Genomic DNA, 27344 nt, shown 5'->3' with positions numbered 1-27344 from the left:
GCTTTTTTCCCCATTATGTTAGGAAGGTGTTGCAATGCTTGGATCCAAATGCACAGGAGACAGGAATCAGGATGAATGAAAAACGATGACGCTTTATTGTTCCTTCAAACAAACTTTGTCGTCGAAGACCTGGGTCTTAAAAAACAAAATAACAAAACTAAATTTTGCACTGAGCTTCAAAAAATACAAGGCGCACAGACTTGAAACAACGACTTCATCAGGTAGAGTAAACGACGCACTGGCACTGACTGAGGGAAGTGGGGACGTTATAAAGGGGAGAGGAAATCAAGGGCAGCTGTGTGTGATTACTGAGGAGCACCAGGTGAAGTTCATCAGGGAATTAGGAGGAGGTGCGTCAAGGTGGATGCAGAGCCAGCGCGCAGAGGTGGAAAGTAACGAAATACATTTACACAAGTTATTGTATTGAATTTTTTGCGTATTTTGTATTTTTTAAGTACAATTTAAAATCAGGATTTTGTATTTTACTTGAGTACGTATTGACTCAAGTATTGTACTTTGTTACTTTATATATCCGTTACTGAGTAAAAATAAAAATTCAGCACAATGAAGACCTACAGGGGGAAAATATACACCAGAACCAGACGAATGATGATGTGATTAGCACCAGCACTGGCGCGTGAACATAGAGGGGCGCGCGCCAAAAGTGACGTAAAACTTAAAGTACATTTTAAATGAACTACTTTTTACTTCTACTTGAGTACATTTTCAGATGACTGCTTTTACTTCTACCTGAGTAATATTTCATCAAAGTATTGGTACTTTTACTTGAGTACAATATTTAGTACTTTTATAGTACTTTTTCCACCTCTGCCAGCACGACAGGAAGAGTGACTGTTCACCAAAATAAAAGGGGAAGTGAACCTAACCCGACACCAAAACATGACATGAACTTAACGTGACTAAAAACATAAACTAACAAAAACTGACAAATTAACCAGAACATTAACAAATGTGCCGCCTCGTGACACATTACTATGTTAAAACATATATACAGAGGCTATAAGTGCAGTATAGTGCCTTATATCCTTCTTTTCCAACACAAAATCTGAAGCAGTATACATGTTTCTTTTAATTTTCACCAACTATACAAACACAACTGAGCAAAAAGTACTAAAAATGTTTTCATATCGGATTGAATTTGTGAATTTTGGAAATATATCACAGTTCAATGTTTGTGTGGCTTGTTTTTTTTAAAGAACAAGGAAAAAAGAAGTGTATTTGCGACTTTTGCTTTAAAAAATATGTATTTTAAAATGACTCGCATATAAATGATATTTATGCCTTCTTTCAAAACAAACTCATGAGTTCAATTTTGATTATACTCAGTGATAGAATCATAACTTTGACTCAACAACAGATAAGAATAAAGAAGATGAAGAAAATGCATCTTGTAAAGCCTGATGATGTGACCTATAAACACACTCCAGGATGTCCATATAAGGAGTTGTCTATTATTCCTGCAACAGTTTACAAAGTGTGCACCTGTGGCACGGATCTGTGCCGTGTGAGCACTAAGGGCCAATAATGTCTATATAGTTGCATATAAATAGTCCTTCACTTAAATATGAAAGTTATATTTATGCCTTCTTTCAAAACAAAATCAATGTTGATTATACGCAGTGATATTTATATTTCTGTTCAATTCATGTGTACCATTTGGATTCATCCCTTTACATGATGCCCTTTGACAAACAAAAATGTCCCTGCTGCTACGCCCACAAAGGCAAATGTCAGACCCAACCCACAGAAAATGTCTGGTCCATGACTTTGATGAACGAAATCAGGTTCTGTGGAAGAGCAATGAGAAAATAAACATCAGTCCAAGTGTCACAAAACAAATACAATGTGAATATTTATGTGCATTTGCATGTTTAAGGTTAAAAAATAATCACCCCAGAATTTAGTATCAGGCCTCTCCAGAGCTAAGTGTTCCACTGTGCAGCTGTAAATGTCCCCCACATCAGGTGTGAACGTCAAGGTGGATAACTGGTGGAAGGTCTGATCATCGTTGGGGTAAAATCGCCCCAGAGACACTCCCTCTGTTACTGTCTGACCATTTTTAGTCCAGGTGACTTGGATGAAAGGTGGGTAGAAATGATTCACAAAGCAGATGAGTGTGTTTTCAACTCCTAACTGAACTTCATCTGCAGCATAGACCATGGTCTCAGGAGCATCTTTGAAAGAAATAAAACATGTTATCAATCACATCTCTACAAAGACTAATGCAGTTCTACAGAGAACAGTACCTTTCTGTTCTGCTGGATGTCTCTCCTCTTCTGTGGCGAATATAACAATTGCTGGACATGAGTTCCGGGCTTTCTTAGCATTTCTATAGAAAAGTATGCCTTCAAATATGTGACTCGGGTCTGACATTATAAATGTGGGCACAGTGAAAACAAATTCCTCCTTTTCAAAATCTGCATACAAAATCTCATCACCATCAAATTCACCTTGCACCACAGTGTTGTTTGTGTTAGAGCAGCCCAACATGGTGATAACTTCATGGGCCACTGAAAAAACAAAGGAAGTAAGAGATAAAGATTTTGTTATGAGTTAATACTTACAGACAGAAACACTGTAGAATGTATCTGTGGTGATTTTTGTATCTAAAAAACCTAGTAGTGAAATGAAAGTTTTGTTCTTACCATGTGAAAAAGTGCAGACACCGTTTAGTATCAGGATTATAACAGCCGAGCGCTTCATGCTTGAGCTGTGGAGGCTCAACACAGAACTAAAAATCTTGCTTTCACTTCCATGTTACACCTTAAAACAAAATCACATGATCAGATTACTGTAAGTAGAGGAAGTCATGTGGGTGCACCACAGGGAGGGCAGGGCACTGCCCATTAGTAGACAGGTCTCTATGTTATCACTGTTAATGACAGCTGTGTCCAACACAAAGAACAAAGGCCGCTGGGTGTTTGATGAGGTTATACTTTAGTCATCAAAATCCCAACTCTGCCTTGAAACTTGTTTTGAAGAGGGGGATTTTAAAGGTGCATTGTGTAATATATCTAAAGCAACTGGCCATAAAATCCTCCTAATATGTCACAGAGACTCAGGAATAATATGCATAAAACAAACTGAACTCACCAACAACAACAGTACAGCCAAAATATTTACATTAAAAAAATTATTTTGCCGACTGCAAATCATGTTTATGTTTTGGCATGTGGCGCCACCTACCGCCGTCTACCAATCATTGCAGTCAGTAGAGTCTAATCTGCCGAGCAACCACGGGTTGCCAGTTACGTCAGAAAACGAAAACCTAAAAGTAACTGTTTTTGGCCACATTCTTACATATGGCACCTTCAATTTTAATAACCAAATTCTACATCACAAAGAAAATGTGAGGGCATAGTTATACAGTAAAAAACGTTTCAAATGTCGATTGAAAGATTGTTATCTTTCCTATCTAAAAATAATATTAACTAACCTACAACACATGAATATGGATCTGAGTATTTATGTTCTATGCACAGAGCCACCAAAAACAAATACTTCAAATACAGTAATTAGAAGCAGAGACAAACGCTCTGTTATTCGGCCGGCAGGTGGCGTTGCAGGTCCACGGAAGTTATCGGTGCTGCATGTGGAGGAGGAAGCCGCCTGTTGGTGCTGTTCTGGGGGCATGAGGCTCAGAGGAGCGGGGCCGTCTTCCTCCCTGACTCTGGCCAGTCGATGATAAAAAAAAAAAAAGCCAGTGAGCAGTGAAAGGGCTGGGGATGCACAAGGACTCTGAAGACACTGGAAAATAACCTGTCAAACATGGAGAGCGGCATCCTCTGCGGAAAGAACCGTGTGTGCGCTCATGTGTCCGCTCAGTGAATCAGTGCGAGCAGAAGATTCGGTTCCTACTTTGTTTTTCAGCCGTTTGCGTTTTGGACACTCGCAGCTGCAGTGATGCGGGCTGTGGACTGGAGCAGCACCGCTGCCATTCTTCTCTGCCTTCTGGGGAACCTCGTCTCCAAAGCGGTCACCAAAACATCCCCGGAGGACACAGTCACGCAAGGTACGGGCACATTTCACGCCTTTTGTCCGCTCGTGTAGTTCAGATCTAGCGGGCTAATGGGTCTGCTGCTGCTGATGCTAGCCTGGTTCTGATGCTGCTGTGATGTGATGCAAACTTAGCTAACGTTAGCGAGTTAGCTGCTGTCGCGGAGAGAAAGAGCACAAAAACTGAGCATGTTTGTCTTAAAAACTGCTTTTTTTCTGTGTCTGGATAACACAGACAACTTTCACTGTAGAAGTTTATATGTTTTTGATTAAATGTACTAATAATAGAAGGACAGTTTGTGAAAACATGCACCATGTCGACTGGGGTAAGAGGAGCAGGAGTCCAGCTGCTGTGATTTGTCATTTTAATCAGTCAGGGTTCGTTTGTGTCGCACTTTTTGTGTGTAACATAAGCAACTTAGTGCTTTAACATAAAAAACAAACAGATATAGAAGAATAGAAAACATACACAAAAACAGCTGAGGAAACGCTAACTCAACTTTTCAAATGGTGAATAGATAAATAATTAAAATACACTATGAGCCACTAACAAAACAAATAAATGAATAAACAAAATAGGACTGGATCGAAAGAAAATATGCAAATGACCCGAGAATTAAAACAGTCAAAGGGGCATATTACAAATGTAGCATCTGTTCACCATTGACAGTACATGTGTCTAACATATAACTGTAAACTGTTTGCCTCTGTGTGTCCTGGTTCAAACCACAGTGCTGCAAACCACAACACGGCTGCAGGAAGTGATTCTTTTCATTATCTTACAGATGTGTGTTGATCATCTGGTTCATATTTTCAATATTTGAGTACTAAATTCTGACAATATACCTGCTAAAAAGTAGCCACAGGAGGTGATTTTTGCATCAATAATCATTTCACCAATTCAGTAATTAACACTGCCAATAAATTCACTCAACTGAATTAATTGTGTGAATGTTTCTACTCTGAATCTAGAGCTCCAAACACTGACCATTTGATCACTTTGTGAGTAACAAAAAGAGAAGGCCCTCATCTAAATTTAGAAGAAAAGAAAAACCCTTCATATTACAATATAATTACTGCCTTTTAAGATCAACTTTAAGACAGATTGCAACTTTATTTACAGATAAAGCGGGAAGAAGAGATGCCTGAGAAGTGAATATATTAATATCATATCAGCAAGGTCTGTACTACAACTTGTCTAGAGTCGAACATTTTTTTTGTAGAGGGAATTCCGTCACCCCAGCAGCAGAAACAATATTTGAAAGCCACCATGAATTCCAATAATCTGCTGGCATCTCCTTCATTCCCTCACTTCAAAGCCCACTCGGTCAAGAATAGCAGCAAAAGTGGGGCCACATCTGTTTCATCCATCGCTTTTATCTTTCAGTTACATTCTCACACACTCCGTCATCTCAGTGTTTTTTTTTGACAACCCACATTTGGTTCTCATGCTGCCACTGTGTTTACGGTTGGAGTTTGAATGTAAACATGGTGTAACACAGCCAGAGTTGGGGAAAAATACAACAATGGGCACTTGGAGTCCTAAATGTTCCATTATTGGGCATGTCATCAGACATGAGAATCAGCTGAATTCACAACAAGCGGTTCTGTTCAAGGTTGTGGTTTTTTTGTTGTTGTTTTTTTGTGTTTTTTTGTGTTTTTTTAAGAAAAAGCTATGAAAATCAAACTGATAATTCACAGGATGCCAATTAATGATTAATGATGCCAGTGCATGCTGCCTCTGTGTGCATTGTTTTCTCCTCCCTCTTCCTCTCTGATTGTCGCTTTGCCTCTGAGTGACCTTCACTTATTCACAAGTGAGGAGGGGTGTGTTCAGACTTCTTCTGGTCTGTCCAGCAGACAGTATGGATGAGTGGAGCCAGACAGACAATCTGCCCGCAGATATAGATCTCACTCACATTACTGCTGCCCATAATAGGCATGGCATTGCCTCTCAAACAGACACACAGTCGCTGTAGCTCTGCAGGGGCTGCTAGGAAGCTGACCAGTCAAACCGTATTGTCATCTGCTCGTCAAACTTAATTTTTATAGTGGTCCACTTTACAGGAGGACACAGCGGGTCATGAGAAAACTCTGGACTGTGGGACCGTGTTATTTGCTCTGTAGCCAAAGAGCAGAGACACTCATAGTAAACAGTGTAGTATCAGACTGGAATTAAATGCACAGCATGCCATTTCTTCCGCTAGGCGTCTTTCAGTTAAAACAACAACAGAAGACCTAGTTTGATGGTGTCGTAAAAGCAGCGTGGGTTAGGGTTAAACCCTGCAGAAAACGGCATCGTCATTGTAATCCAATTGCGATAAACGCATACAGTAACGCAAAAACAAGACAACACACTGGCTACTAGTAGTACTGAATACTTTCTTCCTTACTCTGATTTTATAGATGTATTTTTTTTAATAACTGTTATGTAGGATGGTATACAAATATGGCTACGAATTTGCTATATGCTTTACAGTAGACACTAGCACTGAAACAATTAATCGACTATAGGGGTGGGGGGAAAATCCATTCACATAGGAATCGCGATTCTAATCATCCACGATTCTGAATCGATTCATAAACTTCAAAAATCAGTTTTTGAAGAAAAAAAATAAATAAATATACGTTTCTATTTTGAAAAACCACACAATTTGTGTACAGTTTATTTTTGTAACTTGGAGAAAAAGGCAGCTAGCCTAAGCTTTTATTTATGCAAGTTATTTTTTGGTATGGTAAGTAAGTTTTTATTTGTTTTGAATGAATAAATGTTAACTTTTGTCTTAAGTTTGCATTTGTGTGATCACATTATCACATTATCTTATACAAACTCTATTGTTTTTATCCCATAATTTGCCTTAACACACTGCATTATATACATTTTTGAATCGAGAATCCTATGAGTCGAATCGTGACCCTAAGAATCGGAATCGAATCCAGTTGAGTCACCCAAATATTCACATCCCTAATTGACGAATTTGTAGCTGTTTTTCATGATTAAAACAAGATTTCTGATTGTTTCAGCTTCTTTCACGATTAATCGTGAAAATAATCGACAGATTAATCGATTACGAAAATAATCTTTAGTTGCAGCTCTGGTAGACATGGAGGTAATGGTGTGAAACACAGAGGGTCATAGAAGAGTTGTGCTGTGTGTACGCAGTACATGTTGTTGCAGTACAGGATGTCTTTCTGTGGTTATAAAGACCGTTGGAAATGTTTAGGCTAATGTAAGCACACTAATAAAATATATAAAACTGTATTCTTGTCGTTTTCAGACATGCAGAAATGTTGCAGATTATATCTTTAACTGAAGTGAGAAGAGGAGCGTTCATTTGCGCTTAAGCCTCACAATGTTACACTATTACTGTGTCCCCTGCTGAGTTAATGGGATTGACCATCGCTTTTATTTTAATCCACTTTTAATCCAGACGAGAGAGAATTTCCTGCTGAGCACCCTTTGACAGCCTGTTTGTCTTTCTTTCTTTCTTTATACGTTTTACGGCAGAGCTTACATACGTAGGTATATTCTGTTATTTTGTTTCTTGTGGTGACACATTCAGGAGATGGTTTGTCCCTTGTTCCCATGTGTGTCCCTTCTTGGTGATTCATGCTCAGTCGTGTCTATTCATGTCTGTCTTTGTTCTTTTTGTTAGCTCAGCATGTTAGAAACCTCATGTTTGTCATTCGCATAATAGTAAATAAATAGCTCCAGGCACTTACAACAGCCTGTTGGCACTGAAGGATGGAAAGGCATGGATGGTGTGGCTCTCATACTCTCGAATGCTTCACATGGATTTGTTTTGTTTTTGAAGTTCTCAAATGATGAATTGATAGTTTGCTTCGACAGCAGGGATGAATCGTGTCGTCCACAGAGCGTGACCCATGTGGCAGATGCTGATACAAATTTGATTGTGTATGACTTGATCTGTTATGAGTTACATTGAAAAGGGAAATAATGTGGTCATTTACAAGGAAATCAATGTTTGACTGTTCTCTGCCGTCACGCATTTTTTGCTACAAACACGATTACAAGTTGTGCTGCAGAAACTATGTTTACAATCTAAAAGACACCGTTAAACGTTTTATTCTATATTTAGAGTAAAGTTTATATACATCAGCACATATAAGACAACACTTGCATTAGTACATCAATATATCAATGACCGGTCAATATCAGTATCAAAGGACTTGTATTTTTCTCTCACTTCTTTATTGAAACAACTTTCCCGTCAGTGTTTTGTATACTCTTGGCTCCCAGTGTAGTTTTGTTTAGACCTCAGCTCTTGCACTCTTTGTCACATGATTTCTGGCTCCTCTTGTGCTCAAACCATGTGTTTCTGTTTGAGATGATGAAATTATGACTTTGGTTTTTATCGTCTTCTTCAGTCGAGTTATGCCTCAGTTTATAGGCCCCATGTTTTCTCGACAATTTCCAAAATCTTTCCTCACAATTTTCCAAAACGTAGCTGGTTAGTTTGTTTTAGTTGCAAAACACTAACCCACATAATTTGGTACCAAATGTCGAAACGGTAACAAATGGCACATGTGTTACTGCAGCGTTGATGAAATTGTACAACATGAAGTCTTGGAAAAAAGATTTGGGGTGTTTTTTTTGTGTGTTTTTTTGCTTTCTGGGAATCTCAGGTTGATAAATGATACGTTTATAAACATGTGTCACTAATATATATTATTTCTTGTATGTAAGAAAGCTACAGTAACAAGTATTCCAATACTTGCCAAACAGCATGGACCTGATTTGGAAATAAGTGAATAACCTTTGGCTGGACGGCAGCAGAGGCCAGCCCCTCAACCGCAAATGCCCATGACTGAATAATGTTGATGATTGACTTGTCGGTCAGCTGAATGTTCTGCAACAGAGGGGTGAAGTTACGCTCTTGGTTGTTGAGCGCCCACTGCTGGAGTTTTTTCATTGCTTTTTCCAAATGAATTGGCATTAGTTCATGCCATTGTGGGGCATTTACACGCATTGTTGTTGACTGACTTTTTAGACCCTGTTAGAGACTTAAGAATTGTTGTTGTTGTTGTTTTTAAGTGATCGCTCTGTGAGAATTCCTTGGGGCAATCTTACTTACGGCAACAACATATACCTTTACAAATTTGAATTTGTTTTTAGGTTTTCATTATGTGCTGTGTGATACAACAGCATACGGTTATCACATGATGTGATCATTTAAAGTCTTATGTCTTCAATGAAACATAGCAACCTTTTACAATTGCGCATTTGTCCGTTTAATGTCATTATGACATGAATGCTCTGGGTTTATCACTGGCATCACTTTGACCTCCACTGACTTGTTACTGAACCTAACAAGCAGCGAGCAGGAGAGTGAGCGCAACTTTTGCATACAGGCTCAGAGTTTTCCACTCAGCCTCGTTTTTGCAGAAAGCATCTGTTCCCCCTCCTCTCTTTGGAAGAACACCAAACCTCTTCACACACCCAATGGAGGCCTGCCATACCATGCATTTCCAGTTTATCGCAGCTCACTTTTACGGAGCAGAAGCGTTTGCCACCATGTGACTTCTGATTGATTCACCAAATACAAGCTTTGTTTGGCTGGAAAAAAAACAGGTACACAGAGATTGTTTTTCCCTCTTTGTTTTCTCCTCCTATGTCTGTCTCTTACTACTTGGACACAAATACACCCACCCACCCTGCTGCTTTGGCTGCTGTTGTCTGAGATAATTGGGTCTGAGATGGCAGCGTCAGTCAGGCAGATCTCTCTTTGATGCCTTTATCCTCCATATGGTTCGATATGCACAAAGAGAAATGGTCAGCATAGCGAGCAGCAGCTCTTGAGATACTGGTTGTCTCCAGAATCCCAAGTGTTTTTGCTATGATTCAGGCCAACCACCTTCTTTGGCTCCTTGAGAAGACTCCTAGCTTGTTTAACAGTGATATCACCAGAGTACTGATTTATTGGATGAGGTCTGGGGAGGGGACTATTTGTGTGTGCATGTCTGAAGTCTCCCAGGGGAGATCTTTTAAAGTGAGCACAGCTGGTACCCCTGACAACATATCAGTGGGAGTGGGACAGGAAGTGAGGTCATGATCTCCAACACACACACACTCACACACCAAATCTTAATGCAGTGGGGAGCTTCTGTCAAGGGGATAAAGTCTTTATTTTCACTTCTGCCAGTGCAACTATAATACAAAGGAAATAAGTGAAGGGTCAGAGCACATCTTCACACCAGACCATTTAGGGTAATGATGTGTTTGCTTTGAGGCTGACATGTTGTCCTGCCAACAAAGCACAATAACACTTACAGACGTGCAAAGGTATCATTCCATGCACAGATATCCTTTTTTTTTTTTGGCACATATTGTCAAAGTGGTTTCTCGCCTACCGCAGGATCACTGAGTGGGGGGAAGGGGCTTAGTCTTGCCAAGGGTATGTATGTGTTAGCGTGTGTGTGTGTGTGTGTCATGGAGGGTGTGGTTACAAGAAAGAGTTTCAATGAAAACCAGTAGAAGTGTGCATGGGGGAGGTGGGTATGTTTAGGTCAAGGGAGATGGAGGGAGGCGGGGGGCGACTACTCTTTCAGCCTTAATTGAAAGGTCACCGAGGGTCAGTCGGCAGTGAGTGATAAACAGGGTCCACGCTGTCATGTGTCCAAAAAATGAGAGACTATTAATGATAATAAAACACAATTTTTTTATCACTGTACCCTTGGGATATGAAACTGTAATAGATAGTTTGTTTGTTTTTTCAGCTTGTGTTGAACCTCAGCAGTGTTTCAGCTGCCAATGTTTTTTGTTTTTTTATTAACTTCTTGAAGCTTTGCAGGGAGGTTAATAGAGGTAGACCAGTACAGCTTTTTCTGTGGAAGATCTTTAGATATCTTTTTTGGTATATTGTCTTTTCGTTGGCATATGGCATATTGCCTTTTTTGTAATAACACATGATACACACAATTGCTTGACTTAAACAATCATGTCTGCACTGCATTGCACTTATACTTAACGTATATGTTTTGAATAAGGAATAAGGTGTAAACTAAATATTAAATCCATGACATTGCTCATCAAAATGCTAAACATTTTTAAATAAACCTTTGAGTAAAAGTTTATTGATTTAAACAATTATTGCTCAGTGCTAATTATTAAAACATGGCAAATATTAACTCTAGAAGTTTGCCTCTAGAAGTGTGCATTAGAGGAAAAATTGCACTGCAGTTTTGGGCTGTCACAAAAAATTGGTGACTTTTGTGAGAGAGAGCCATTGTCATTCAGTCTGAAATTTAGGACCATATTCTTGTTTTTTGAGAATTCACATTTGCAACCTAAAATCAGAATATGACAGCTATCCAGTTTTAAACTTTTATCTCACACTCAAAATCAAGCATGTAGTTCTGTTGTCTTTTCTCTGGAGAAATGTCCCTGCATCAATGCACTGTTACTTTCTTAAAGAGACAGAAGACAGCATTACAATACACCCTTTCTGTGTACCTGTGTCCTATTGACTACAAGTAGCAATTATTTTCTTGTTTTGTCTACGTTAAAGTCTAAAAAACTTAGAAACCCTTTTCAATGCATCAGTTTCCTACAGCCTGTGGTAGTTATGTCGTCAGATTACTTGTTTTATTCAACCAACAGTCCAAAACCCAAATATTTTTGGTTTACTATTTACATAACAAACTTTTCTTGCTTGTAAACTAAGTAAAACTGATCCTGATAATATATTTGTAAAAATTTCCTATTAGTAGATGAATTGATTTTTTGATTTATCTTGTGTACTGGAACATACAGCGAACGATTGACTGTTGCAGTACTTATTTGTTTGTGAGTCAACAACAGGCAGTCTGTGTTGATTATTTTATGTTCCTCAGTCATTTCCATTACTGAAGGTGTCCTTTTGTACAGTTGCTTTTCCTCGCTGGTCCGTGGCTTCTTTGAGAGGGAGGGAAGGGGTCCATTGTTTTGAACAGGAAGTGACATTGGCAAGAGTTAAGGAAATCCAATGGTCAGATGGTTGTCGTGTTTTTGATTGGCCAGAATGTGGAATGTTGTATTCATGGACTGGAGTCAAAAGACCTGGCACTGACACTGAATCCATTTAAAGAGATTACTGTAATTATATTCTCCACTGTGTTTTTACTGTATATCACTGCCTGTCATGGTGATACAATTAATCTGCTGTTTGTTTTTTTCTCGTCACAACAGCACCAACAGTTACTGTACACACATCGCTCAGTAAACACTCTGTTTATCCACAGACGTGACTCTGAAGGTTCACCTGAGCGATGCCAGCACTCACCAGCCCCTGGGAGGAGCCACCATCCAGCTCTTCGCCAACCTCACGTCTGTAACCACAGAAACCTCGTCAGCCGACGGCAACACGTACCTGCACTTTCCCTACCGCCTTGGGACACCGCTGGTCGTCACCGCAACCAAACGGGGATATGTGCCAAACTCGGTGCCCTGGACTCCCAATAGATTACCTGGTAGGTTTGTGTGTGTGTGTGCATTCTATGTTTCTTAGTGAGGGAGTGAGAGAGATGGATATTTTTGGGACAGAAGCAGAAGGGATGTTACCAACACTTAAACCTGAGTGTTGGGTTTCAGCTTATTGATTTCCACGCGTCTTGTCCTACCCTCTGCATGTGCGCGTGTGTGTGTGTGGGTGTGTGAAATAAAAATTGTGTGACTTTGTGCCAGAAGTGTGAGCAAATGATAAATGGGCTGCTCCATTACTAATTTATTACAAGAGACGCCAAAACCCAGCAAGGGGGATACTTCAGCTTCCCTTTCACAGACACACTCTCATACAAAATAACCCCCAAGAGGCTGGATTACAGTACGTGTGTGTGTGTGTGTGTGTGTGTACCATTGTGTTGGGGGGGACTTTATATAAGCCAACGGAACGTCAGCCAATTGGATTATCACGCTTACCAGCTCTGAACAATGGAAGAGTGAAAGGAAGGAAGAGGATAGAAGTGCATTTTGCTGGGTCAGCCTTGTGTCCCAACCAGCAGACAGGATGAAAGGATGGGAAAGCTGGGTAATTAAAAATGCACCAAAATGGTTTAATGACTTGTTGTGTCTGATTGTGATCTCTTAAGTGGCCAGGGACATAACAGTTTGTTTCTTATCTGATTGTGAATTTATTAGGTCTGTTAATGCAGTGTGTGTACACTGTGTGGTCTTGTTTGTCTTCCAGTGTTTTCCTCCATCAGCCTGGACCTGCTACCAGAAAGAGCTGCCACTCTGATGGTGTATGAAGATGTTGTGGAGATTGTTTCAGGCCTACAAGGTAAATGCAGTGTCTGAATGTAGAATCTGAAGAGCTGCAACATTTGAACCCCTTGTCACGATTATGCATCAGCACAGCAACAATTAATGGATAAGGGGACGTCCACACGGAAACGGGTTTAGGTTAATAAGCATACTTGCGTTTTAGAGGACCTGAAACGGTATTTTTTGAAAACGCCTCCCAGAGTTGGGAAATCTCAAAATGCTAGCCTCACGTTTTTGTATAGGCAACGAATACGCTACTCTAGGAAAATTATGATATCATAGCCCCACCTCCCTAACCCTGCATTATGCCCCACTTCTTCTCCGTTTTTGATGCATCTGTTTAACAGCGTTAGAGCACCGCCTACAGGCCTGGCATATGTACTACAGTGCTTTGAGTCATTTCAGCAAAGAAAGCCTTTCGCGCCGTTTCCGTGTGGATTTTGCCGAAGTTCTCGGATTTTTCAGCTTATCAAATGTGATTATCAAACTAAATATCTTTGGTTTTGGGTCAAAACAACTCATTATCATTAGGACTTTGGGAAACACTGATCGACATTTTCTGACACTCAGGGACCAAACCACTAATCAATTGATCGAGAAAATAATCAACTGATAAATCAGTGAAGAAAATAGTTTGCTGTAGCCCTAATACACACACACACACATTAGGGTGTACAAAAATCTTAGACTACTTTTTCCCTTCACGTAAATGTTATAATTACAGAACAAGAAAAGCTGTACTAATGCTGCATTCCAGACAACTTGGAGACGGGTAATATATACCGACCTAAAATGTATGAGTTCTGACCACTAAGCTTTCTGTCCTTAATTACATGCAAACAGGTAAAGACCTCGCGTGAGTATGTCAAACCTTTGTAAACAGGGAACATGATGTGTAGGAAATGCGTGATTAACACTTAACTTTTGTGCAGAAAAGATATGGCAACGTTATTATTTTGACATCGATTTACATGCAGAATTAGTTTGATTGTATGAAGATCAAATATGATTTATGTTTCATTTCACCCATTGGACATCATTTTTTAAAATACCAATTGTCTCGAATGCAGCATACGCTGGCAAACATCATACATCATCTGCAAATACTATGGACTTATTCGTCTTGAAATCCAATTTCACCTATTCTGAAAGAACACTGACAAAGTAATACATATATAATCATTAGCCTTTTGTTGAGAAAGATCATATAGATCTCAAAGTAATCCATCCTCCTTCATCTGCACATTCACAAAGAGTTTGTCTTTGTTAGTCAGTCTCTTTGTTAAGGTGTCTGTAATTATATTAGATAAAGCTTTTTCACTCAGGCAAAATCAATATGGCCATTTTGTCTGCTGCGTCTTTTGTGTGTGTCTAGGGAGTCGTTTAATGTGTCAGCTGTGTTGCCTGACAAAACGTCTCAACATACGCACATAAAAATACAGACACTATTAACATGTTAAACCCTGCCCACAGTAAGTGCCTGAGAGGAGCAATGTTTGCGTCCACTGTCCGACACACACTGTTTGTCATGACGTTGTGAACATCTAACCCAGGGGAGTGATAAACTTTGGCGTGTGGCACGAGGAAAGAGAATAAAGGAACGGGGGAGAAGAGGAGGTGGAGGATGATACAGTATGTGCTGGGAAGTGAGGTTGTGGGCGGAGTATTTGGAGAGAATAGGGGTGAAAGGGAGAAAGGGGGATGGGCTGTGCAGTGTCCAACAGAAGGAGGAACAGATGAGGTGAAACAAAAGTGGAGGGAAAGACGACAAGTTAAGGAGGCACTCGCACAAAGAACAGATGCAGGATTGTTTCTCTTCACGACAGAGACGGGGGGAAAAGGAAGGAAAATTCAATTCAAGAAGAAGACTTTCGACCATGATAGCAAAGTTGAAAGATCCACTCTTACTGCTGAGCCAGGATTCATGTTGAGACTTACTAGAAACACAAACACAGCGAACATTCATATACAGCTGGATCTGTGTCTCACTCTTCAGGAATGTGTACTCGGGAACAGTCAGGCCACAATGACATCACCTTGCTGAGTCCAGCTACATTCACTTATTGCAATTCATCCACAATTTGTTAACGTTGGGCAGAGCTGTAGAAAAATGAATAGGAAACTATTAATTGCACAGCAAAATGTCCTAGAGAGTGCTTACACTGGCTATTTTTTTTTTTACTCTATTGATCCTCTAGTCACCTCCATTAAACTTGATTTGATGACGAGGATATCCTCCCCAAGATTTTTGTCTGCATGAAAACACAAAAAAGTGCTGTCAAAAGGATACCAAGCGAACCGATGCACAGCAATATATAACCTCCACTGTAAAGCCTTGATTATCAGGAGAGAGAGAGATCGATTAAATGTCCTGTAAGCATGGTAATTAAGTGTGGCTACATCGGACACACGTCATGTAAACATGACGCACAGTCAAAAAGTCAAAAAGTGACTCCAAAAAAAATGTGGACTGGGCCTTAATGTATACAATAGGCATATATGAGGAATAGACGATTGTCTTGTACATCCTCCTGAAATCCACAAACATGAGTGTTTTATATGTCGTTAAAGATTTCCAGTTTTAAAATTCAAATTGAAGAAACTTAACAAGTTAAGTTTGTCCAACATATTTTACCTGACAGCTGTGCGGGCAGGGTGTAATTGATAGATGATGGAGAAGAGCTCTATATATAGAAGCACTCTATGAGTATGTGTGTGTGTGTGTCTGTGTAAGTTTGAGGTTTGTTGTTTGTTAAGCCATGAAAAGCCTTTCACACTTACTAGCAAGAAAGGTGATGGCTCATTCTTAAATATACTGCACACCAAACAGTGTGAAGGTTACAGGGTACATCCCAGAGAGGATCTAAACACTCTTTCACATCTCACTTCAAGTGCCAAAAACCTCCCATTTGTAGTAATTGAATTTGCAAAGTGTTATTATTTTTTTAACCAACATCAATCCTGATCATTAAAAGTATACATTTTCAGTATTTCTGACTTCCAGTGGATATTTCTAATACAACACTGACGCATGTTTTGACTGTACTCTCAATATGTTCATTTAAAGTTGTGGAAACAACACTGGACATGTGCGTTAAAGATGATCATGGTGCCTGACGGATTTGTACGTCTGTTTAACCACACACAAGGGTTCAGACGTCAGCCCAGTGTTCATTTCCAGCGCAGAGCTCTGAGTCTTCCTGCCGACACTTCCTACGCCAACCTGACTGCTCTGCTCACTGTGGCCAGCTCCTCCTCCCACATCCAGCACTTCCCCCACCTGCAGGTCCTCGGTGGCAACGGCACAGGTGAGACTTGTTAAGATTCTGTGTTTTAAGATTAGAGCCAAAGACGGCAGCGATGCATCGGAGAGACTCCGCCCTGGAGAGGCCTCTTGCTGAAACACAATAGCCCCTGTGTGTGTTATAACACAAGCCCCGTGTCTGCACACTTTTAGGCATCCTCATGTTGGTGTACGTGCTCATCCTGTGATTTTTGTGTCCTTTCTCCTTCAGCTGGAATATCTGAACCCCCCCCCCCTCCCCCTCCACACAGCATGAATGTGCTCCCGTCTTCCTCTGAGCAACACACGCATACTTGACACTTTTCGACCTCAGTCACTGTTTTTTCACTCGACCACATGTTTCCTTCCATCCTGTCTTTCCCTTGTTTTCTTTCCTATCTGTCTTTCCCCTGATAACTCTGATGTTTTATGTTTCTCCTTCCCTACTCCCTGCTACTTTCCCTGCTCCCCCTGCTGTGCACCTCACTCCCACTCCCTTACACTTTCTTGCTTTCTCTTCCAGGCATTGAGAAGACGTTTGAGTTGACTCCTGTAGTCGCCATCTCTGTTCATCTGCTGACCAGTGATGGTGTGGAGCTGCAGGTGAATGAACCAATCACAGTGTCTGTCCCCCTGCCTGCTGACAGTGGCCTGAAGGAAAATGATCACATCCCTGCTTGGAGATTTGACCCACGTTTGGGTATGTACTGAAATTAAAGCTTTTCCTATTCTCTGTGCAATAAGCAGCTCCTCTTCTGCATGTCTATATTTATATCACCTCTAGTGAGTGCTCTGTTGAATAACCTGGAGCACTAAAGAAGGGCAAAGCAGTAATTCATTTACTTCTACTGTATGCGAAAGAGGCCCACTAACATGGGTTAATGGTTTGTAAAATTGCCACAAAGGGGAAATTAGCACAAACCACGTGCACATTCACAGTCTCAATGAATTTATTCATTAATCTGCCATCAAAATACAAGTGACTGGTACACATCACAAGACTGAACTGTGGATTTGTAATCTCCTCAAGGGCTGTTGCAGTTTGAGAGCAAACAACAGATTTATTTCAGCAGCCCTAAATCTGTCTTGTCCAATATCCTTGCTCTGGGACACACCCAACTCCCCCTTTTGGACGGACTGATCTGAAAGACACTGATTAGATCATCAGTTGAGTCAGATTTGTTTGCACGACAAAACATTCCTCTCTGTGTAGATTAGGCTCACGTTTCCACAACCACTGTTTCTCCACATTACATTTGTGCCGTTCAAATGCAGGCGAAAGTTCAGTTAGGACCTATTTAAATTCTTTTGGTGAAACAAAAATGCACCAGGGTGTTTGATCCAGAGCTGGAAAGGTTCGTCATGTAATCATGGTGTTGTTTACAAGAAAAAACAAGCTGCAGTTTTGGTAACAAGTGAAATTGTATTCATAAAAACTGCAATTGTTATGTTATAAAGCAGTTGTTTATTTAAACAATGGCAGATATTGAGCAATGTAGGCATGTGTTTGGGACTTTTGGTCAATGTTCACTCTTCTTTGGCTCTGATTTTGGTCTCTACAAACTCCTGATGAAAATAAGCAGCAGTTTATTTCTTCACCTTGTTTTTTTTGTATTTTTGGTCTCCTGCATCCAAATACATGGCTGATGATGAGAGACATGCATCAGTAGTTTGCAGCTGTACATATAGTATGGCTACTTGAAGCAGAAATGTCCAAAATGAAGTTTTACCTGCTTCTCAAATGTTAATGATAAGGACAGTGGATGTCTGTAGAATGGGCATATGACAGTGTGTGTACAGTAAAAGATTATTATGGATGAGACCTAAAGGAAAATAATCAAGACATGTATTACACAATATAACAAGTAATAAGTATTTATTTTGTACCACAGTGTAATTACAGTACTATATATGAACTACACACGCAAACACGCGCATAGAAGTAAAAAACAATTTATACATTTTCCCTACAAAAGAGTAGATTTGGCAGACAGTTCTTTCAGATATAAAAGTTATTAAATGTGTGTTTCTAAAAGAAATCCAGTGTTCATATATATAAACAACAAACCAGTATTTATCTTCTCTTTTTGTCATAAGAAGCAGAATGTATTCAGCACAGTGGAGAAATGCCTCTGTAGTCCTTCACAGTTTCCTGAATAGCCCATAAAACATTCCTGCTGAGAAAGGAAACATAATGGAGGCCAATCATTTACGGTATTATAGAGTATACTAGACTCATAAAAAGGGCTTTGATAAAAGCTGAAGGAGCCAAAACACATGCATGCCCACTCAAAGCCTGCAGTGGCAGAAGTATTTCCACAACAGGAGCCTTACCTGGACCATCTGTGAGCTGCATCTCTTGTTCCTTAGCAACCTAGCAAATGAGTAACGCAACAGAAAAGCCTGGCTAATAATTAAGTTTGTTCATAGATGTGTGTGTGTGTGTGTTGTAGTTATTTGTGCATAGAACATACATTCATAAAGAACTTGGAAATCTGTCTAGTGCATTTTGGATGAATGCTTAAGGCTGATAAAACCACACAAAGAAGACAGTTTTGTTTGTTTTTTGTTTAAGTGTGAGACGCAGACTCTGCACATGCTCACAAGTACTTCTCAAAATTAGGAGTATGAGGACTGCTGGTCCTGACAAGGTCAGTGTTTATGCCAGAAACACACACATACAAACACACAAACCGGTTTCTCAACAATCTTTTTGGAAGAAATGATGTCACATCAGATAGTTCATGTTCTTGTGTGTGATTCATAAAACAGACACACCTTCAACTAGGCAGGAGTTTGATGATGCAAATAAGGGCAGAGCAGGCTGCTATCTGTGACTGATGCAAACTGAAGTGAAAAGACTCATTGTCAGCCTTGTTGACCTAGCATGAATGGGGGAGAAGCAGAAGTAATATCCAACCTGCAGTGACTTAATAGATATTTGCGTTGTGCCTGAGCGGTTGCCAGTCTGTCAGCAGTGTATTGTATGAAAGCGTGGGAACACGGTCATTAAATGTCATGATTAAACAGGTCAGTGGCAAACAGAGAGGATTCCCCCATGGAAAAGACTGAACCAGAGGGAATCCAGGAAGAGCTGGGCACAGGCCATGTGCGTGTGTGTGTTTGTACTTGTTTTCTTAGCTCTTTAGCACCTTATCTGGCATAAACGCTGACCTTGTTTGGAGACCCAAACCTGGTCCTAATGAGGCAGAAACTCATTTCTGAGGAACTGATAAAGTTTAGGACTAGGATTTGAATTGTGGTCAGGCTAAGGGTTAGGGTTAGACAAGGAAAACAGGATAGGGTCAATGCTTTTTTTTAGTCCGTCCAAATGAATGGAAGTCAGTGCAGTGTCCTTAGCACAAACCTGTGTGTGTGTGTGTGAGAGAGAAGGTTGCTGAGTCACACAGGTTCTCTAATTTCTCTCAGCCCGTTTCTTGTGGCTTTCCCCCTTATCTCTCCTTCCATTCCTCTCATCTGTACACACTTATTTCCTTGTTTTTTCCCCTCCCTCCATCTCTTTATTCTTTGAATATCCTCTCGCTCTTGTTTGGTTTCCTCCTTCCTGAAGATCGATGCGGATTCCTGACCTCTCAGTGTCGGATAACTACAAATAAACATCGGAACAAAGTGACCTTTACCATGTTAGCCCTGAGAATACGAGCGGAGGGGAAGTGTAAAGACATAAACGGCAGTTTCCGTCTGCTGCAGATTTACTGTGAGCCCAGCAATCCGTGCCTTTGGCTTTGTTGTGGTTTTTGGCACAGTTGGAGCTGCCATTGTGCTTCAGTTCATACGCCCCCCCTTATATTTGACAGAGCATGCTGCCTCCCTGTGGGGAGTTACTGTCAAAACACTCTGTTCTCGCTTTACACTAAAGAGCTTGAATCAGATCAGTGGTTTACAAAATTTTAATCAGTTTATCTGCAGATTAACCTGCCCTTAACAATACCCGTGTTAATTCATTTTGTATGCATTACTTTCAGCTAGCCAAATGTCAAACTGTTTTAAAGGGATCATGATTTTCTTGGGAAGAAGTTAGGGCTCTATAAAATTTGAATTAATTAATTATTTTAAAAATGTGATATAAAAATAAATGTAGGCCCGATCATCCTAATAGTTTTCCATCACACTCGCTGTATTTAGTATAATATTGAACTGCGAGTAAATTATATGCTTTGTGGATATAAAAAGGACTCTGAGGCAACCCTGCAGTGACCCCATTATTCATCACATAATATGCCTTTACAGTTTACACGTAAATAAATCATGTACCTGAATGTAGCTAAATGCAGTGCTGCTTTGTGGTTGTGTCAGTTGTAGGTGGTTTTTAATATAGAATAATAATAATTGTTGAAAAATTATAATTTTAAGCTGAGCGATTGTGTGTGTGCAGGTGCCTGGATAAAAAGCAGTTGGGGCCACGTACAGCGGGAGGGAGACCAGCTCAGTCTGACCTACATTGCTCCTCAGCTGGGATACTGTGTGGCTGCCATGTCCCCTCTACATTCAGGTGAGACGCGACTCTGACACCAATTACATTTACTGTAAAATAAGTGAAAACACTCCTTTTTATTTTCTGCTTTTGTTTTTGACAAGTGACAGCTTATGTTTGCGTCTAACAGGTCCAGTGTTTGCGAAGGATATCAGCACATACCACACTGTGTTTCTCTTGGCTATACTGGGAGGCATGGCTCTCATCCTGCTCTGCCTGCTCTGCCTTCTGATGTACTACTGCAGGTTTGTGCAAACGTCTCACAAAGACTGTCAAAATAGAAGAAGCTTTATAGATATTGGGCAGTATAATACAGCCAGTACAGGTCTTGTCAGTGGCTCATTCATTTTACACATTACCACTTGTTCAGTTGTTATATAAGGACCAAATGGATCAAAATGTTCCATCAGAATCATTTTGTCTTGGCTGCAGCACAAATAGCATTCTATTCAGCTTTATTAAGTTGTCATTCTGTCGGGGGCCCAAACTAAAACAGTGGATGTGTTAACTGTTACAGTGTTGGAAGTCCTAATCTCTGCTATTTTTCTGTGTTGTACAGGCGACGCTGTTTGAAGCCACGAGGGTCTCACCGCAAGTTCACTCTCTCCTCTGGTCTGGACAGTAGTAAAAGGGATCAAGCCACCTCCATGTCCCACATGAACCTCATCAGCAATGAGGTCTGTACGTCATTCACACAATCGTTATTTGTCTTAAAGGGGACATATTATGCGAAATCAACTTTTTAATCATTTTAATACTTATATTTGGGACTCTGGAGGCCCTATGAGTAGGCAAAGTGTGAAAAAATATGACTCACTCATGTCTTTTGGTCCTCCTCAGTCTAAGTACAGGAGATAAAAAACATGATGTTGACTTCCGCTCTCATTGCTACGTCACAATGACACATTCCCAGAATTGTTGTCTCACGAAGCTCTGCTTTGTCACTAAAAAAAGAGAGTGCAGGCGACGGCAATATTATCCGGAAGAGCAGAAGTCCGCAGTGTTCTATTCTTGGCTGCACAGTGCAGCACAGAAACTTCCAGCCTCAGAGGATTTACGTGTCCAGTGAATACATGTTGACGGCAATGTGTCGACTAGAGTCGGCAAATTATGGTTTTTCCAAATGCTAACTGCTGTTAGCTGCCAGAGCCTCATTGACACTGAGTAGTTTCCTGTGTCTCATTTGCATTTAAAGAGACAGACACTCAAACCGACTGTTCTGAACAGGGCTGTTTTGGCAGGGTGATTGAACTGCTGTGGTGCTTCATCCTTATGGTATTTTGACCAAAGCATGTCACAGACATGTTCATTAGGACACCAGGGAACTAGGCTAACTTGCAGAAATCGGGTAAAATATGTCTCCATTAAATGCAGATAGCAAATAGAGGAAGTATGGATGATAACTACTGTATGTTGAGTCACTACTTTCTCTGTTATTGTCTCATGATTAAATTACACTTTCCTTGGTTTTGGTATGTCTTGCTTATGGTTAATTTTGTGGTTTGCTCAAGGTGCAGCTTGAACTCGTTTCCACAGCAACGGAACCTGACATGACTACGCCGATGCTAAAGCCTTCCTCATACGAGCACCAAGACAATCAGCGACAACACAGTTTAATCCATCACAGCAAACACAGCCGTTCTTCTCTCGGCAACAGCAGTCATCACGGCTTGTCTCTGGGCAATCTGACGCCTCGCAGCAAAGACTATCGACAGTCTGTGGAAACGTTCCATTTAAAGGCCGCCCTTTCATCGGGAACAGACCACGGCTACCGTCAATCCTACACCTCCGTCTGTTCTAGCAACCACATTTCTGATGCACTTTTATCAGCGAGTCACGGTCAAGCATCAGCTCACCAACTGGGCAGTATCGGGATTGTTGACTGTGCCTCCCCTTCATCTCCTCCTCACTCCCCAATTAGAGGGGAGGTGGGTGAGTGCAGGGCCCCCGACTATCTTCTGTCCCGCTCTGTGGACCACCTGGAGCGCCAAAGCCCGCCGTCACTCTCCCGACCAGGCCAGCTGCTCTGCTGTGGATCTGTGGACCTTCTCAGTGGGGGAGAAGGCTACCCAAGGGTGCGCCCCACATTGGTGATCCCAGCACACTACATGCGCCTGCCTGGCGAGCACCCTCTGTCCGGTCAGGCCCTCCTCCTGCAGACTGACCAACAGAGTGACCTGGAGACAATCCAGGCTGAGCTAAATGCCTCACATTCCCAGCAGCCCTTGGGGCAAACCCGCACAGGCTCTGCCCCAGGTCCCACCAAGCAAGGGGATGGTGAGAGGCTGGGCCTGTCAGAATCTCTCTCTATCCCAGCAGCTCTTGGGGAAACGGGTCTAGTGGAAATAAACAGCGAGGACACCTTACTGGCCGAAAAGACTTTAATGGAGCTGCGAGGAGGGAAGCCTCTCCCTCACCCACGAGCCTGGTTTGTCTCACTGGATGGACGTTCCAACGCTCACATTCGCCACTCCTACATCGACCTCCAGCGGGCCGGGTGCCAAACCAGCGCGTCAGGTGCGGGAGGTCAGCAGGGCAGTGGCAGAGGCAGGAGAAGAGGCAATGGCAACGATGCCAGTCTGGACTCTGGTGTGGACCTGAACGAGCCGAGAGTGGGGCGCAGGGGGAGAGACGCAGAGCAGGAAGAAAGAGAGATTGAAAGAGACAGGTCAAGGTTTGCAGCACCAGCCATGGCCTACACTCAGCTGGTGTATGTGGATGACCTGGATCAAGGAGGCAGCGAGGAGGAGACGCCTACGTGCAGCCCTGAGGACATCAAAACAGGACCCATGTTGTCTGACAAAGCAGAAGGTCAAAGAGAGGATCAGGGGCAGGAGGTCATGGAAGATAAAGCGGGAAAGGGGATACAAATACAAGAGGATCCCCCATCACTTTCCTCCCCATCTCCTGCTTCTTCTCCTCCTCTGCCGACACCAGAGGGTGTGACTTTCAGGACTGAACATGCGCTGCTGACGGTGTCCCCAGACGATGATGCAGCACAAGAGGAGGGAGAAGAGGAGAAGAAGAGTCCATGGCAGAGGAGAGAGGAGCGACCTCTGCTGGCATTTAATATGAAATGATTCACTGATGGACCCTGAAAGGAAAGGTTCACATTTACTTTTAAGTTTTTAATAGTTATCCACATGACCATATTGGAAGTGTTACTGGGCGTGAGAAACTCCCCTTAAATCATTTTCATATTAAGGGACGACTGCACACCAGTCTTCACGGATTCTGGATTTTATTGCTTTATTGATCCCAGTAGAAAAGTGACAGATGTTTTAAAGTACACATGAATCAAAAACAAATCAGTGACACAAGAAGGCAAAAGTAATATAATGATCATGTCAGCTAGAAATTGACGACAGTTGACTACACTAGTTTGAGTATACCGTATACAATGGGGAATGATACTTTTGGGCCTGTCAGTTTTGTTTTGAGACAAATAAAATTGAACCTATCATTTAGCATATTAAATTGACGAATTCGTAAAGCACTGACAAAATATAATAGCACTGGGATCCTTTTAGTCGTGAACACGAGGGCGTGGCTCCAATCCTTCATGAACTTTTATTTCCCCTTCAAGAAAATGACCACTGTCCATCTTGTCGTTTTTTAAGATACACTACGTAAACTGACGACTCATCAACCAGACATTATGTACACGTGACTTTGGTGGCAAGAAATTAGAATGTTTTATGCACAACAAATATATGCCTTTTTTTTTTTTATAACTAGCCTTGTACGTGTACATGAACTGTAGCAACAGTCAATGGATGGTTCTCGCAAATGAAAGACTTCAGGAACCTTTTTTTCTTGAGCCATATTGGCCTGTGCCCACTGGCAAAACCTGGGAACACACGACACATTGAAAGCATGATTGTAACCCCATTAACCATTGTGATTGTGGCGCAGCTTTTCACAGCGGGTTGGAGAGGTGGTGATTTACTGGGTTTAGGAAGAACAGTCAATGGTTTTGAATATGAGGCTAGAGTTTAATCTGGCTCACCTGAAAGCTGTGTGGGTTTTTATATAAATGCAGCGTGGGATGTTTATGGACTGAAGAAATGAAACCACTATTTGCTCTACAGTGTAATCGGATAATGTGACACACCACTATGCTGGTGGGTTGAGATTTAATCCCACCATGAAACTGTAGTTCTACCCTTGTGAGGTTTAATAATATGAAGGGTTTTGTATTTGGTGAACCACTGACTGGCATATTTTTTGCTCTGAAGGCTATGCATTACTTTTATACATCTGCTTGAGATGCCTTTTTTTTGTCGTTTTATTCACTTTTTTCGATTTTAATTGCCAACACAAAGTATTTTATTGTTTTCAAATATGTTAAGGGCTTTTCCTCTTCATCTGCCTTATTTTAAGAAATTACATAAACAAACACATACTAATACATACCTTATGACCTGAAACCAAACTGTTTCGTGTGCTGTACCTTTTTGTTTTCCCCCCACAGTTTCCTGATGTTCCAAGTGCCTTTGAACAACCTGACTCTACAACAGATTTGTGGAACAGACTTATTTATTTCTAACCTTTTTTTTGCCTTCAGCTTTCCTCCACTACCTCAGCTCTCCCTCACCCCCACCCTTGAAATAAAGCATGCAGTAAACTTTCCTCCGCACTACAAGCTACACTGCAGACATCTCAGAAAATGTCTACCAGCTGCTGCAACTGTAAAACCTTCTACAGCATTTATCAAAGAACTAATTCCTCTTTACGTAAGCAGTTAGTAATTTGCAGGAGTTGTCAGTGTAGCACAGGATACATAAAGCTAAGTGTGACTGTATGTGAAACTAAACTGCAGACAATTTCAGTGCAGTTTTTAAACTGTTGTGTTGTGCGTCTGGGGAGGGGGTGAATGTTTGTTTCAAGTCTTTTTTTTTTATGTGCACCTGGGTGGTGGTAGTGTCCATTTGTGATGCTGCTGTTGCGAGTTTGTATTGTAAGACTGTGTCCACATGAGAGTACTACGAAATAATCAACATACATCCACTCAAGGACGATCTAGTTAGCAATCGGAGTGTATAATTCTTTCCCTCTACCTGGTCGATATGTTGTGCGAGTCGGTGTAGTGAATGACACTGTTCTGTCCCACAGCAACCTCCACTTTGCGGCTGGAGTTGTTGCAGCGCAGCATTCTGAGTGTGTAAATTGGTCGCTTGCATCATATTTGAAGCCTATTATTCTGAATAAACAACCAAACTGGAAGAATGTGTCGGTGTTTGCATACTTAATAATAAATATGTACATGTGTAGGCTGAGAGCGCATAAACAATTCATTGCAGGAGTAATGGACAGTTTGATAGGGTCATGCATAGCCTGCTGTGTGCATTGAGCTTAGTGGCAACATGGAGTCAACAGTGGCACAGAGTCAGGAGATGGATGGATTTACGGAATGAGCCAACTGTGAACACAGGCCCAGATGCCCAAAGGTCAACAGCTGCGGAGTATCTGTTTTCCAAAAGAACACAAAGAAATGAAGATGATTCACAACATGACAAAAACTTGAGACCAAACACTACACAAAACAACTGCAGAGGGTGACATAATCACCACAGAGACTAAATGCAAGATGTCTATAAACAGTTGTACAGTTATTCCACGTTGACGTGTTTGTAAGTCAATAAAATACCAAGACCTTGTCCAAGAGTGCAGAGAGAAAGGATGGCTGTTTCCCGTAGAAGTAGGGTGTTGAGGATTCCCAGCACAGTCTGTGTGGGCAGCATTTACTGCACTTGGAATATCAGGAAAAGAGCGTGAGACAGGTATGTGCGCAGGATTGGACAAGCAGCAAAAAGAGCCTCTTGCTGGCTCTGGCATAAACAGGAGGAGGAGGAGAGCAGATGGGCAGTGATTTGGCCAAGGGTCAAAACACACGGTGAAGGTTGGACAACGACGGCTCCAGGCTGAAGGCCACAGTTGTTCCCTGAATGTGTGGCATCCTTGGATGTACTTAACACGTTAATATTCTTAGCAGCAAGAGTTCGTTTTTTACTTTATTGAAGAACACAACATAGAACATTGTAGACGAAACAGTCGCCTAAGAAATCCTACAAACACTATACTGATGGAAATGCATGTCAGTTCCTATAGTGGTAGATCGCTACTTATGGTCAAATGCATAATAAATTTGTTGTTCCCAGAATGGTCTAAATGTTGTAAACAGTAAATCTTGGCAATCTGCAGTTAATGGAGCTGTAATGGGCCCTTTATTCCAGCCATTTTTAAGGGTTAGTTCCATTTAGCTTGCTCAGTTTTAGGTTGCATGA

At 41.2% G+C, this 27344-nt stretch overlaps 1 protein-coding gene across 1 annotated transcript; it reads left to right on the top strand.

The window, feature by feature from the left end:
- Positions 1 to 3924: 3924 nt before the first annotated feature.
- Positions 3925 to 26164, top strand: fam171a1 (family with sequence similarity 171 member A1; the record flags this gene model as incomplete). Its single annotated transcript, XM_083891819.1, has 9 exons — positions 3925 to 4033; positions 12259 to 12486; positions 13203 to 13295; positions 16429 to 16587; positions 17086 to 17262; positions 20959 to 21075; positions 21188 to 21302; positions 21617 to 21734; positions 22569 to 26164. The coding sequence occupies 9 exons, from the start codon at positions 3925 to 3927 to the stop codon at positions 24135 to 24137; spliced, it is 2685 nt and encodes an 894-aa protein (XP_083747945.1). The 3' UTR covers positions 24138 to 26164.
- Between the last annotated feature and the right edge of the window lie 1180 nt (positions 26165 to 27344).

This window comes from Microchirus variegatus (assembly GCF_963457635.1).
Source record: "Microchirus variegatus genome assembly, chromosome: 1".
Classification (NCBI taxonomy): Eukaryota; Metazoa; Chordata; class Actinopteri; order Pleuronectiformes; family Soleidae; genus Microchirus; species Microchirus variegatus.
This window is presented reverse-complemented; position numbering and strand designations above follow the sequence as displayed.